Here is a 16,330-nt window from a genome sequence, read left to right on the forward strand (position 1 = left end):
TTGTTGCAATAGAAATGTGCGAGCATATCTGAGAAGGTAAACACGGCTGTTGTTTCACCACCACCAGCTTTTTACCACTTCCCCTGCTGTGTTGTTCTAACGCACAAAGGTCAATGTACATAAATACGTAATTTAGATATTTGAATTATGAAACTAAATAACAAAGTCTGCTGCAACCAGAAGCCCCATTGCCGGTCGGTCGGCTGTCTGGCTGATTGTTGTTTGCCTCTGTTAGTTGTTGACTTGCAATTGCAGCTGCTTAGCTAATCTCATTTACACACATGCAAACATACGCAGCATTTGGTACAGTCAGCCGGGATTAACCTTTTCGCATTAACATTCCATGCCCAGCAGCAGCGTGTTGAGTGCAGAGTGCGAATATTTCACTTCAAGTGTCAACAACAAAAACCACACTCGTATCATAAACAAATATAAACCGTTATGTGACGTGTGTTGCATGTGGCAAGATGCAAGTTGCAAGCTGCATGTTGCAAGTTTAAGTTCAGTCGGCATTTGAAGAAGTGCTTTTGTGTTGATAATGTATATGCAGTATATATACATAAGTATGTATAAGTATGTATGCGCTTTTTTTTCTAAATATGTATGCAGGTAATTTGCACGCGACTTCCGTATTGTTTTTATGTCACGACGCAAGTGTCAGATATGAGTATTGCAAGGAGAATAGAATTGAAGGGGATACAGATAGCTTTTCTTACTAAAAAAAAAAAACATATTACTTGCAGTTGGGTTGCTAATAGACATTTTTTAAGTTATAGACCGCAAAAAACATGTTTAATTCTTAGAAAAAAGGAAAGATCGAAATATCGAAGATTGATATTGTCATCTCTATCGACATTGTTACCATTATCTATATCCATTATTATCGTACTATCGTTGTCATCGTTATCGTATCGATACTATTAACTTTATCGTATGATCATTATTATTGCTATCGATAATGTAACCGTTATCGCATTGATATTATTATCGGTATCGTATCGATATTATTAGCTCTATCCTATCGATATTATTATCCTTATCGTATAGATACTATACATCCATCGATATTATTATCGTTATCGATATTATAATCATTATCGCATCGATATTATCCTTGTCGTATCGATATTATTATCGGTATCGTGTCGATATTGTTATCGTCATCGAGTCGATATTATTATCGTTATTGCATCAATATTATTATCGTTATCGTATCGATATTATTACCATCATTGGATCTATATTACATATTATCGTTATCACATCGTCGGTTATTGTATTTCTCTGACGAAATACGGCTGACATCAAACTGATGAGAATCTGAGCTGCGCCTCGCAACCGGTTGTGAATCAATTGAATATAACTTCGAATCCCATAAATGTGTTATTTTTAATTAGCCATAACTTCGGAATCATACGTCATATGAATTTGAAATTCCGCTCTGCAGCATATAATATACTTTTGCAGAAAAACGGTGCTGATAGATGGCACCGGAGTCGAGATATTTAGAGAACACGTCATCGTGTGACCAGGATTAACGGGTATTAACTTTGCGATAAGAAGTGCTTCTGCAAAAAAATTTACCCAAAACATAGATGGCGCTGAAATCACGATATTTAGATGCCCCTCTACAAATTTGCATTTTAGATGACTTTATAAAGCCCCATTCTTTAAGTGTGCATACAAAGAAGCGCAAAATTGTTTAAGCTCCACAGATAACGGATCAACGGTATATCAAGAAGACGTGTGCTGAATTAGAGAGAACATGGTAGGTAGTATCAATGACCTCGTTTTAATGGGAAAACTCTTTCATCCTGTGGAATAGCAGAACTATAGAAGAAGATTACACACTCTCGGCAAACCTTGCAATACTTGCAGATACATATCTCACAGGTGGAAATAAGATAAGATAGTAATCCTGGCTCTAAGGAAGGCGAGACTGTATTCAATCAGTGTATGGTGGATACTACGATGTCAAGTTATCAGTTACGCTATAAGTGCTGTTGTCGTCATCGATTTATTTGATTATTTTCGTATCGTAGTCGTCCAAGTAACATCAGCCGAAATGAGGAGCGCTTAATGTTCATTTAACGTGTCCTTTATTGAACTTCCTAGGAAATTTTTTTTGGATTTATACAACTTGATTTTAACATTCACCCAATTAATTGCATTCCTGCATAAAATTCATATAATACCGTTGTTAATTGATTTAATGTTGGACTTAATTATCAATACAAATAAGAGAAAAGTGCCATAATGAGAAGCAAAAGACACAATTGCACTTAAGCACGAATGGAAGCTTTCACTTTCTGACACAACAGCGAATCCTATATCATAATCCATGTCACAGGCACGCCACAATGCAATGAACCGGGAATAAGCAAAACGGTTGCTGGTGCATCTTTCGATAAAAAAAATAAAAATAAAAATAAAAATAAAAATAAAAAATGAAGGAAAAAACGTGCAAATGCTGCGGCAATGGAATCGATACAGGCTACTACCAATCGCACTTAAAAATCGCATATGTATATGTGAGCGCATACAAATGAACATGGAATGCCGGCGACAAGAAAACGCGCATACAAAGACGAAATTCCAAATTGAAAGCAACCGAGACAAAAAGTATAAAAAAAAAGAAGCCAAATCACAAAAACAAGTCTGCCTGACCGATTCGCTGCCCGCTTACCACATGTGTATTTCTTCAACTGCCAATGCCATCACTCAATTGCCAACATGCAACATGCCACAGCCTGGCTTGCTTGACACTGTCCACATGGCATAAGGCAAGCCCCAGCCAGAAAGCCAGGCAAGTCATGATGCCAGTGGCAATTGGGTAAGCGATCCAAGCAACACAAAACCGTCCAAGTCACAAATCACAACTTTTATGAAATTGAAAGGTAGCTTTTTGCGCTGTGAAATGGATGTCAGATCGATTTGTTGGCAATAAGCGGATGAAAGCGGCCCAAATTTTGAAATGGTTTGCCTGGAATGCCGGAACGAGGCTTAGTTTTTTTTTTTTTTTATAAAACATTGTAATTAAAATATGTACGCATCCAAATATTTACTTCAACAGCAAGTATTTATTAGCAAGTTTGAGGTCAAATTAAGTAATCCATAAACAAAAAAAAATTGTCCTAAATGCTATGCTACAAAATAATCCTTCACTCATTTACACGATTTTTTACAAGAATCCTTTTTAAGCTATAGAAAACCAGCACCAATATACCTTACATATTTATGTACATACATACATATGTATGTAAAAAGGACGTAAAGGATGTAAAAGGACCAATTATTTTTTCTCGATGCAATTCTCAGTACAAAAAGGTTTGAAAATAAAACAGAATTGGTAGGTTTTTTATAGATAGATTTTAATATTCAAACACATTGCAATGTACATTCATATTTTGGTCACAATAGACGCCACGGTATGTATAGCTGGCCTTTGCCTCCTGTCTGGCCCACACTGCGTATGAGTGTTCGCTTCGGAAAAATTATATGTTAAGAATACAGGACAAAGAACTGAAAAAAAGAAATGTGCACAATGATGCAAACAAATACTGTTATAACTAAGTGGGAGGGCTTGTGAACCATAATACAAAAGCATTGACAAATTGAGCTATACAGAGTTGGATTTCAATCAAAATTTTTCTGAAATATGAGTAGGTATATACCATAAACGAATTAACACAGGATTCAATGACTCTTTAGCAGATAAGTAAAGGCGCTAAGAAGGAAAAATAGTGTAAATAGCTCGAGTGTTGATTTTGTACCGTTATGAACCTTTCGTCAGGTGTGGAATATAATAACAATTGTTTTCCCTTGTTATGCAGCAATTGCAAATAGGCAAAATGTCTACTCAAACTTTAAGAAACTAAAGGACTTTGTTTATTTAGGAACCCGCATTGAAACCAGTAATAATGGAAATGAATAATATGAAATCACTCTTTCCAACCAGTGCTTCTTTGAACTGGGGAGGCAATTCGATGGCTCCGAGCTACATTATCTGAACTTGTAGATATACGTCAAATTATCTTGAACGCCGTACGATATACTCTCTTAACTCTATGAACTATCTCAACTTTGTATGTACTAGTTCAGCGATGTCAGACAAACTAGCCCAACAGAGATGCGCCTATTTTTTGTGGCTTAACTCCAGATGGTAACAACTGAGCTGCTTACTCTGTAGGTGCAGTTACCTAATAAGTGAAACCCGTGAAAAGAAGCATTTTGAGTTTTATGCCCTAGATTCCTGATGCCCTGGTCAATCTTGTAGCCGCCAGATTATCAAATATGGCTGCCTTACAGAGTTTTAAAACGTTCATTGTCCCAGTGATATTTAAATGTAACTATTAGTAATTAAAGATACAAAGTTTTGTATTTTTCATTATGAAAAGAAGTGTTATAGGGCAACAACCTGTTTACACATATTTTCAACATAAATGCTACTCGGTGTACTAAACAATCTTTCTAAGTTCACTGTGGAAGTTGATGTGCAGAGGTACTTCATTGGCAGTGTAAACTAATTTGGATATTTTTTGCTACTATGCTCCCACCAGGCCGATGCCTGTAGGTAGATATTAAAGAAAAATTATTATGGGGGAAATTTATTAGAGCAATAGTAGCCGAATCAACCATTTTTAGATTTTTTTCTGTCGGTCGGTCGCATCACTCGAAAACTAATGCATGAAAATTAGAGAGTTGCCACCTGTTTGAAAATTGCAGTTTAAATAAATTGATAAGATAAAATAAATATTGCATTGTGGCTGTCATAAGAAAGAGGTTTAATAAAGCTTACAGCCGAATATATTTTTGTGGGGGTTGCCACATGTTTGACAATTTTAATGTAATTCAATTGAAAAGATAAACAAAATATTACAATATGGGTGTCAAACTGAAGAGGTTTAGCAAAGTTTACTGCCGAAAATATTTTTGAGTAGGGCTGCCACCTGTTTAAAAAATATTATTTAATTAAATAGATAAATAAATGAAATATTACAATACGGGTACCAAACAAGACAAAAAAAAAAACACTTGTAAGGCGCAGTAAAGCACGTCGGGTATTGACAAGTTTTTTAATAAAGTTCATTATTTTTTATCTTTTGTCTTTGACATTTATCCTCTATTTACCAAAAACAAGCGATATATCAGGGTTGCAGACGGAAAATACAGGATTATTTTATAACTTGAATTTCTGGAGAGAAATTTTGAATTCTTTATTACGTATTGGATAGTTTAGTTCGAAAAAGCAGATAACCACCTGGTCCTAAGTGTGTCGCTAAACAAAAAAAAAAAACACATAATATACCTCACAATATTGTGAAATTTATAAAGGGCAGAAGTATACCGGTTATCTGATCAGATATCTCTTACTTTTTATATAGTATCCGGGATCCGGTTATCCGGGAAAATCTCTATCCGGCACATCCCTAGTAAAAATTAATCTCCCTCCCTTCTCCATACGACTTCTAAACCGACCGCTAAAATTCCATCGAAAATTTTAATTCAAACAAAATTGTCTCAAAAATCCAATAATTTCCAGGTAAGGCAGAACAAAAGCCTTTTTCAATTGTATTATATCCTCTTTGTTGGGCTCCCGTGAGAACGTCATTTCAAAGATGTCAAAGAACTGGAGCAGTTAACGTCTCTTCGCACGGAACCAAATGCTTACTCATAATGTTTTCTTAGCCCCCACTACTATATACTCATACTCATACTCACATATACACATACATACCTACTTATGTAAATTTATCCTCCACATGTACATACATACATATGTATGCATTCTTACCTCAGTAAAGACCTCAAAGCAAAGTTCATTAATTAAATTAAAACTTTTAAACACAGCACTTGACAGACTGACATTAGCATGACGATAAAGTGGGTTGCAAATAACTTGAGTAGCTTTCCGACTAGGGAAATAGAAAGCAATGCGTCTCTCTACTTGCTTCCCATATCAGCTACAAATCCTAAGGTCAGTAGCGCTTGCCATAAATTGATACTGTTCCGACTACGGCACGCCATTGCTGCTGCCAATGAGTATACAATATCCTGGCATGTCTGCATATAAATTGCCCGAGACATGCAATCAAGTAAGTAAAGCATAAACTTTAAATGCATGCAATGTTATAATTTCGCACCAAGCAGAGGAGGAAGGAGATAGCTTGCAAGTCCTAGCGCGTGGGTGTGTGCGTTGAAGGATATGGCAGGACACACCTCCGTCTGGACAAACACACATAGCGCACAATGGTAAGTTTACTTCACTTTTCTTTGCTGCACTTATGGCATCTACTAACGACATGCATTTAAGTGGCCATCTAAGTATTTTATTAGGGGGTATAATATAATCTAACTACAAACATACATGTATGTACATACATATGTATGTATATACACATAGTATTAGTAGAAATATGTGATGGGTAAATAAAATATGCAAATGATATGAAATTATGGAAAATTGAGTTTTTGAAGATAACTAACGTCGAATCAGTCTTTATGAGCACTTTTCACGCCCAACCTAGGATTAGTACATCTTGCAGACTCCTAGATTGGGTTGAAGTTAATTTCTTCAAGACAAAGTGCCGGTTGCAGCCGCACCTACTCGTGAATAGACGCCGTTGATTCCAGTGAGCCCTTAGACAAGCACAGCAGCTCGCCCACGACCACAATACAGGGACCAATAAAAAAATGGGGGAATTTTTTACTTGTCTTAGCGTATAAAGGAAATAGTTTTTCAGAAACCTGATCTTTTGTTTTGAGAAGAAGAGTAGCTGAGATGATTCTATCTCATCGTCATCATCCAAACATTTTCGATAATGGACCCACGTATGAAGTCGTACCGGCAAGATTCCTATTGGACAGTGCCCGGTCAGCCGAGAAATGTGCAATCGGCGCCATCCTCCATACGCATCGATCAGTATCTTCAGGTATGAAGTCGAAGTTTCTAAATCTTTTCGTGTGCTCATGGGACGAGTTAAGGAAGAAACCAGTGCTTCTTAGGTTGGGCTAGGGCTAGGGCAGCATTCGCCGCAATTTCTACGTATAAGTGGCTACGCATACGGTGACCTGAAAGGTCCCGCTGATTCCATCAAGGGCAATCTTATTAACAAATATAGACCTCTCTATTGAATTCAACGGGACAATGACCGCATAAAATATATTTTTGGCTTGAATATAAGGTTTTACAGAATCATATGATTACCTTTCGACGGTCCCAACCCCACTTTCCCATAGTGCTTTTGCAGAAGAAGTGACAACTGACGCCTTTTTACTCGCTCCTCAATATCTGGTTTTCAGGAAAACTTATTGTCTAGAAATACGCCCAAAATAATTGGGCGTGACACAGGAAGAGCGGAATCGGGTTTGGATATTAGACACTATATATTTCCTAGTTAACAGTACGAGCTCCGTCTATCCAGGATCAACAGGTAGTCCGCAGCTTGCAGCGCGGTAAAAACAGAAAAATTTCAACGAGTCGAAGCATGAAAATTTGATAAACACAAAACCAAATATGATCTTTTCTCGTCGTGTATGAGTCAAATATTGCCAAATATGATTCACGTCTATAATGAAGTCATTAAATCAAATGCAAAATATCTACACACTTACTTATTTACAACATCTTTAACTCGACACTCCCTAATTAACATTGGCATTCTTACAACACACACCTATACACACTAATACCAATATGTACTACACTCTTAAATATTCATATAAACATTTTTTCCTCCTCAATGTACCTAATTCCACAAATTCATTTAACCCATTACTGACATTCACACCCCTAAAAGAGCGTTTAGTATGTTTTTTTTTTTAAGAATTACGAGCATACAAACACATCAACAAAAACTATTACATTATTTGAATCATGACCAACCGCAAGCATTCGTTTCGGGCATATAACCACAGAAAGGAAATAAATAAAAATATATAAAAATAAATAGATAAAAAAAACTACGACAAATTCATTACTTCATCGCTAGATGTGGATGACAACTTCATCGAATTTGATAGCGGCGCGAACATAGGGCAGAGCCATAGGGTCCAAGTGCGGCACTACCGTTGAATGGGAATAGAAAATTTTGAGCAGCAAAAATGTAAAAACAGAAACAAAAAACGCAAACGACAACAACAATAAAGCGAACCCCTGATGGGTAGTTGTAAGCAACACGGTGTTGTCAGTGTCAGTGACGACCTCACCTTTTATTCGTCGGCAACGCCAACAGCACCTACTATGCTATCGCTTTTGCTGTTGTTGCTGTTGCTTTTATGGTAGATGTGCATGTAGTTTTTGGAACGCTGCAACATGTCACTCATCAACATCAAAGCGCTCGTCGCTATTCTTCATACCAACGCTGGCATTATGCCTTTGTGTTTATGTTTATGTAGTTGAATATGAAAGGTGTACAAACTGACGATTGGGTGTCGAGGATGGGACTACCGATGAGTCAAAAGGAATGTAAGTATAAAAAAATTGCAAGCAAAATCCGCGTTATAAAGCATGATTGCACATGCACAAGAATGCCGAGTGTAGGATATTGAGTCGATTGTTAGCTATAAAAATCCATTTTCATACAAAGTAAGAAACACAAATGCATATTTGCATAAACTATGAATATATACCTATACAGCTGTATATGTGCATATGTACGCTGAGTAGTGCAAAGTCTAATATTCAATCCTTAATTCAATGCCATAAGGTGAAGTGATTCAATCAAATTCACATCAATAAACACACGACACCTCAAAGATTATACAAAAAAAAAACAACAGGTTTGATAGCAACAAAACTAAATTATGTTTGTAACAGAAAAAAAACAGAATAGAATTCTGCGCGAAATTTTACTAATTTCATTAAATACCAAGTCGAGAACGCTTTCTCTTTTGGTCGTATTACCGACTTCCGGTTTCGACCGGAAATGGGTTATACTGAACCGAAGTCCATTTTTTAAATAGGATTACATATTTTTAACACTGATTCGGATTCTGCGCATAAAAATGCATACCTTTAGTCTAAAAGTTTGTTTCCGGTTTGGACCGGAAGTGGGTCAAACTGACCGGAAGTCCATTTTATTAAATTAAATAAAAAATGTTTTTTTTTTGTCCACAAATTTCGAATCTGTAGTAAAAACATTCCAGTTCAGTACCACTTTTGTTTTCCCAATTGCTCAATCTAATATGGAAGAAAATAATATTCTTTGTTTATTGAATTTTTTTTTTACACTTTTGTATGTATGTAGGTACATATTTTATATTTTATATATGTATTTCACAATTATGTATGCGGAAATGTCGTTGAACAAAGAAACTCGGAATTTTTTGTAAAAAGCCCGGTAAAAAGAGGAAATAAATATACATAATAAAAAAAAAAAATATCAGCAGATTAACAAAAAAGCGAGTTGCATTAAAATTTATTGCCGCATAAAATTTATTTGCGCTGCATTTAAAATTACCGAAGAAAATAATATTTATGATGCATGAATTCATATAGATTTTGTATTTACATGCATACAAATTCATATACACATACTAAGGCGGTCCATTTTTATGCGAGATTTTTTTTACTATGCGGAATATGGAATACGAGTAATCTACTCGAAATCCCAAGCAAATTTTGCCAAAAAATTATGGATCTAAAATAAATTTCGAGTTAGACAAATTGCGAAAATATATTTTTTTCATTAGCAGCGTTTTCATGTATGTATTTGCTGAAGTGTCGTAATTTTTTTTTTATATAAAAATGCTACAGAGGGTTTTTTATATGAGGAATCCATTCCTGGGCTAAGATTTTTCTTAAAGCAGCCGCCAGAGAAGGAAGCAGTAAAAAATTTTCACATTTTTCAAACAAACAAATTTAAACAGTTCTTTACGACACTACAACAAAATAGCGCGCGGGGAAGGAAAAAACTATTTTCGCGATTTGGCAAGCTTGAAATTGATTTTATGCCATACCGTCATAGTCGAAAAATATTGAGCCGCCCTAATGTATACATACCTACTACATACATATGTATACATCAATGTGGCAATTAAGCGAAAAATCGTTCACCTATTAAATTTAATTATTTTCACAAAGAACAAATAAAAAATCACCAGACGTCCAAGGTACATGCGGAAGACGGAGGCCAATGAAACAATAAAAACTGTCTTTGACGAACACCGACAACAGCATATCGACTAATAAATGGTAAACATATGTCTCTAAGAGAGAAAGCCTGGCAAAAATTATGAAGGAAGATAAAAGTAGAATATTTCTACCAGCCTACAAGTTTTAAATGTGTGATCACTGGCAAAAATAAGCAAATAAAAAATGAGCATGACAACTGAATTTGTCACATCATTTCCATGACAAAGTCGGAGTAGTGTGAATCTTCACACCTATATTGAAAGCTTTCTTACCGTGGATCCTTTATTTTTTTACATTTTTTTTTTATATTTATTTCGCGCCTTGCCTTGGGCTCTTACTTATCCATCCTATGCAGAAACATTCTTCTGGCACACCCACCCGCACAAAATCATATATTCTTGTGTCTACATATTAATAAGAAAATAAAATGACTAAATAAAGGATGGCAGACAATGTTGCAAGGCGGCAACGCAAATCGCACACCTCACGGAAGTCTCTTCAGCGAAAAAAAGCTTTCAGGCACTGGAGGCGTCACACAAAGCGAAACACCTCTCGAGCGGCTATGCACCTTTGTGTTTCGCGCAGTTAAACGGCGCTGCGAGTGCGTGGCGTGTAATGCGACTTTTTTCCTTTCAAGTAGGAAAGAATTTCTATTATTTCTTTAATATCCTTTTTACAGAAAATATTTTCGCTGCGAGTGCACTGAATGACAGCACGAACTTCTTTGCAGAAAAAATAAAAAAAAATTTAAAAGGATTAGAAAAAAACTAATTTGCAAAAGAGGGGAACAATGTATACATACATATAAGTACTTATACGTATAAGTATGAAAGAGAAAAAGAACGCAAATTAAAAAAAAAATAAGAAAATAAATATTAAACTAAAAATAAAATAATGTTTAGTAATTTTACGAGGCTTAAGTGACTACGAGGCATTTACGCGTTTAGATGAATACCCCAATTGACCGAAATATTAACAAAAAATTTAAAAAAGTAAACAATAAAAATAAAAAATAAATATTAAAACATAATAAACAAATAAAAAAATAAAACAAAAAAAAACCATCAAAGAATGAAAAAAATAAATCAAAAGTAAAAAATAGAATAAATCAAAAGTAAAAAATAGAATAAATCAAAAGTAAAAAAATAAATAAATGAAAATTAAAAACAAAAAAAAAATAAATAAAAAAAAAATAACAAGAAAATAAAAAATAAATAAAATAACAAGAAAATAAAAAATAAATATAAAAAAATAATAACCAAATATAAAAAAATAATAACCAAATAAAAAATAAAACAAAAAACAAAAAAAATAAATAAAAAAAATATAAAAAATAAATAAATAAAAAAAAATAAATAAATCGAAAATAAAAACAAATAAATAATATATTAAAAATAACAAGATTTATAAAGAAAAAAGCAAAATTAAAAGAAGCAAATTAAAAATCATAAAACACTAAATAAAACAAAGAAAGAATGTTTTATCCATTATTTTATGTATGTACATACAGTGGGGAGCAAAAATGAGTATGTGCATGGTTATTTTTGTTAAATATATGCAAGGTTTTTAAAGTAAAATTTTTTTTTTCTTTTATAAGAATATGGTTTATGCTCTTACCAAAACCATATAAATCAAACTTTCAAACTTTATACGAAGCTTAGAAAAATTCAGCACATTTGCATTAACATTTTGAACCTTTTAATTTGAATTTTTAGAAAATACTTAGGTATGTAGTTGTATAGCCTGTTAAATTTTAAATAATGAAAAGCAAGTTTAAGCGGCTTAAAAAAAAACGTTAATTTTTAATATTTCTTTTGTTTTTTTTTTTTTTTTACGGCTTTTTTCATATAGTTTTATTAAAGCATGAACCATACCTATTTTTTATAAAAAGTAATAAAAACAAATAAATCCGTTAAAAACCTTGCAAATATTTAACAAAAATCAGCATGTACAAATTTTGTCTCCCACGATTACATGTATCTTAGCTTTTTCTTTAACTCAAATGCAAATACCTTCGTAGCTCATAAACTCTAGCTATTAGGAAATAGTTGTCAACGGAGACTTGTGGCAATTAGGTAGAATGGAATGCAGTGGTGACACCTCATCTGCCAGTCAAGAATGCGTCTTTTTTACAACAACAATATGAGTTCTAACTGTTCATGCAGAAGTGGCAAAGCGAGTGCTGAGATTTAACCGTCGACTAACAAGTACAAAAAAGTATGCATACATACACGTGCATCGTAAATATTTATGTACATATCTACATTAGGGTGCATCACTCTAACCAAAAAAAAATGTAGATACCCTTTTCCTATCGATAATATAGCATTTATTATATTTCAAGACCCGCCAAAATATTTCGGAAAAACATTAGAATTTACGTGAGTTGGACTTATTTGAAAATACCTCAAAAAAAAAATTTTTATATTTTTTAATAGAAATAGTTTTTAGATATATGTTTTCTAAAAAAACAACTCAGAAAATTGAAATTTTAAGCTTAAAAGGTCTGCATAAAAATGTTTAAAAATTTTATCAACGGAATCAAAAAAAATATATAGATCTAAAGCACGCACCACACGCTTTGTTTATTTGCACAGATTTGTAAATTTCCACAGGTACAGAGGTTTTGTTTGGACGTTGTTATTGATCTGAACTCATTCTCGACAAAAATTTCTGGACAACACCACTCTGTGGCTGCCAATTGTGGAAATGTACAAATCGTGTGATCCCTGCTTGATAGATACAGATTACGTAAATCTCAATATTTTTGAGGAGTCTTAAAAAATAATAAACTAAATAAGTCCGGTGGAAAATCCGCAAGGTTTTTTTTTTTTTGTGATGCACCCTAATGTACATATATACAATTCTAAACATACGTATAAAATGAATATAGCTATGTACAGATATGTATGTTTATGTATAAGCACTACCACCCGACGACGAAGAACAAGCCACCGAGAAATTGTTCTGCTTTCAATTCGCAATATTTTCCCCCTCTTAATGCACCGGCATAAGAACCGGTCGCATTGCCAATACTTGGCGGTGGCGCGCTGTTGCTAGTTGCCAGCGATAGCAGTAGCAGTTTGCTGTCGACTTTTTTTTTACCGGCTTTTATTCTGTGTGCTAGTGGGGTTTCTTTGCTTTGCCTGTTATTGCATGTAAACAGTAATTAATGAGTTGGCTCCTTTTTTATTGTTAACTTGCCAGCTGGCTGGTTTGGTTCTTTATTCTTTTTTAGGTTACGAGACTACGCGCTTATTAATGTTGAGAATTTTTTCTGCTAAGTATATTTATAATAACAATAAAAAGTCAAGTTGAGGAGCCAGTCATACCACAATTTTTATAACAGGCAAAGCTAAATTATTTCAGCGACAATTTAGTTGATTTAGGTATGCCAGTTAGACGTTTGTTTAACCAAAGATGGGTTGAAGATAACGTATAAGTAAATAGATAACACAATGAAATAATTAAAAAGGTAAAATATAGAAATAGAAAAATAAAATATATAAACAAAAAACTCAATAAAATGTAAATAAAAACTTCAGCAAAATATATAGAAAATAAAAATTATCTTGATTATAAACGAAAAAACAATTTATAAAAATAAGAAAGAAATTTTAGAAAATTAAAAATTAATTTAAAAATATTAAAATATAAATAAATTAAATTAAATGTTAGAAAATTGAAAGATATTAGATAGTAATTAAAAAAATTTTAAACATAAATAAAAATAAACGAAAAGAATATATCCAAAAAAGTTATTAAAATTTAAATAAAAATCTAAGCAAAGATATAAAAAAATAAAAAAAATATTTAAAAAACTAAAAAGCAATTTATAAAAATTAAAAAAGAATATAAGAAACTAACAATCAATTAAAAAAAATAAAAAAGTAAATAAAAAATTAATTTAAAATATTTAAGTATGTAATTTAAAAAAAATTAGTGTAATTTAAGAAAAATAATAAAAAATAAAATAAATAAAGAAAAATATAAAATTTTAACATTCAGTAATTAAAAATAAATAAGTAGTTGATTAAAGAATTCTAAAAATATTATAGAACAATGAATAAATAATAACAATAGAAAAATATTAAGAAATTACAAAAAATACGAAATTACAAAAAATTAATTACAAAAATTACAAAAAATTAAGAAATTACAAATAGCTAAGAAATAACAAACAATTAAGAGTTTGCAAAAAAAAATAAGATTACAAAAAATTAAGGAATTACAAAAAATTAAGAAATTACAAAAAATTAAGAAATTACAAAAAAATAAGAAATTACAAAAAATTAGGAAATTACAAAAAAATTAAGAAATTACAAAAAATTAAGAAATTACAAAAAATTAAGAAATTACAAAAAATTCGCAAATTACAAAAAAATTTGAAATTACAAAAAACTAAGAAATTACACAAAATTGAGAAATTACAAAAAAATTAAGATTTTACAATAAATTAAGAAATTACAACAAATTAAGAAATTACAAGAAATTAAGACAAAAAATTAAAAAATAAGAAATATAAAAAATAAAAGTTAATATGTACAAAATAAAATTTAAAAAATTTAAGTCAAAAATAACCTTCAAAAAAATAAAAATTAATATGCACAAGTACTTTTTATGCAAAAAACAAAACCCGACTTCATTTCTCATATGAAAATTTAAGAGTATCGTTAATTTCTTCATGATTCAATGATCGAATATAAAACCAAATTGGTACCACTTTTCCTTTAAAAAAAGAATTATAGAAATCGATTCACATGATCCAGAGTTTTGCGGTAACATATATAACAAAATATTCCGACGAATTGATAACCTCCCACTTTTATGAAGTTGGTTAATAAAATAAAGAAAAAACTCAATTTAAAAGGTTCAGAATAAAATCAAAAGTGCTCGAAGGGCATGCCCATTGTGCAGACGGATCAAAAATTAACAACGGACTTGGTAGTCTGGAAATCAAAAGCAGTATTATTGCAATTACTAATTAGGCGGATATAAGACCCACTTGAAATCACTTGGTCAACCATTTCTGCAGAATTCTGTAAAGTGCAGCCGATCGTCTCAATAAGATATACCGAAGTTTATCAAAATCACTAAAAGCTTCTAGGTTTCGGTTTCCTATGTAACATCCCTATGCATATTTGATTGCGGGTCCGGTAGAATGTTAAGGATGTAATTTTATTCATGGTTATATCAAATTTAGTTAATTAATTTTAGTTGTACTATGTTATACTTCGCCGAAAAGTACACACCATAGGTACTTTAAATTTCTTTCAAGCGCTAAACTGAGTGCGAATTGGAAAAAAATAATGCATGTCTAGTAGATATGGGGAACATAATTCTATTATTTCCCCCCTTAAATTTAATTTCGTAAAAACAAATTATTTCCAAAAACTAACTTAGCCTAACTGCATTCAATGGCACTTACCTTAATATATTCGGGTGGGATAATTTGTTAAGTAGTTGTACCTCCCTGAGCATATTTGGTCGATTTGCACGTAACTGATTCATCTTCAGCACCATAACCTCGCCAGTTGTACGATGAGTGACCTAAAAGAAGAAGAGCAAAACAAATGCATTAGCTAAGAAAATTTCCATACTACATTCATAGCCAATATAACTTACTGAATAATTAGTTACACTACTTATGAATTTACTTATGTACAAAAATATATATATGTATATATACATACATTCGTCAGTTGTATATGTTGAAGCGAATTATCAAAACAGAATTGGGTTAATTTTGATGCCGCAATTTTGCCACATTTCCAGTACTCCTCGCGCAACAGCTGTCTAACCAGCTAGAGGAAACCACAATTCGAGTTCAAGTTGCACAGCACCAGAGCAACTGTTGCCCCCCGCACATTTCACTCGACAATGGCCTTTGAGACGATCACAAAGCGAACACGGACACATTCACTACTTCCCAGCCCAGTTGTGTTTTGTAGACGCGCGACCTCAAAATAGTAAGTGTCTGATTGACAGGCAATGAAAAAACAAAGTTGTAGCAACATGTTGCACACTAAGCCAACTGGCTGGCGACATAATTTTGAGTGTACCAATTACAATTAAATCGTTTATACATAAATATATATATTATTATTTTATTTTGTCATAGAGTAATAGACCCTAAAGGAAAATCGATATGAGCTTTACTGGTGGGCGCAGGAAGCTGCAAGCAAATGCATCATT

The 16,330-nt window shown here is 32.6% G+C and overlaps 1 protein-coding gene across 3 annotated transcripts in view; it reads right to left on the bottom strand.

Moving 5' to 3' along the window:
• LOC118736955 overlaps window positions 1-16,330 on the bottom strand; it is a 139,719-nt gene that overhangs the window by 15,767 nt on the left and 107,622 nt on the right. For all 3 annotated transcript variants that reach the window (XM_036467130.1, XM_036467129.1, XM_036467131.1), the window contains one exon: window positions 15,564-15,685. In XM_036467130.1, the coding sequence (XP_036323023.1) occupies window positions 15,564-15,685 (122 nt within the window). The remainder of the gene's footprint in view (window positions 1-15,563; window positions 15,686-16,330) is intronic.

The sequence above is a fragment of the Rhagoletis pomonella genome, unplaced genomic scaffold, assembly GCF_013731165.1.
Source record: "Rhagoletis pomonella isolate Grant_MI unplaced genomic scaffold, Rhpom_1.0 Rhpom_scaffold_00004, whole genome shotgun sequence".
NCBI classification, from domain to species: Eukaryota; Metazoa; Arthropoda; class Insecta; order Diptera; family Tephritidae; genus Rhagoletis; species Rhagoletis pomonella.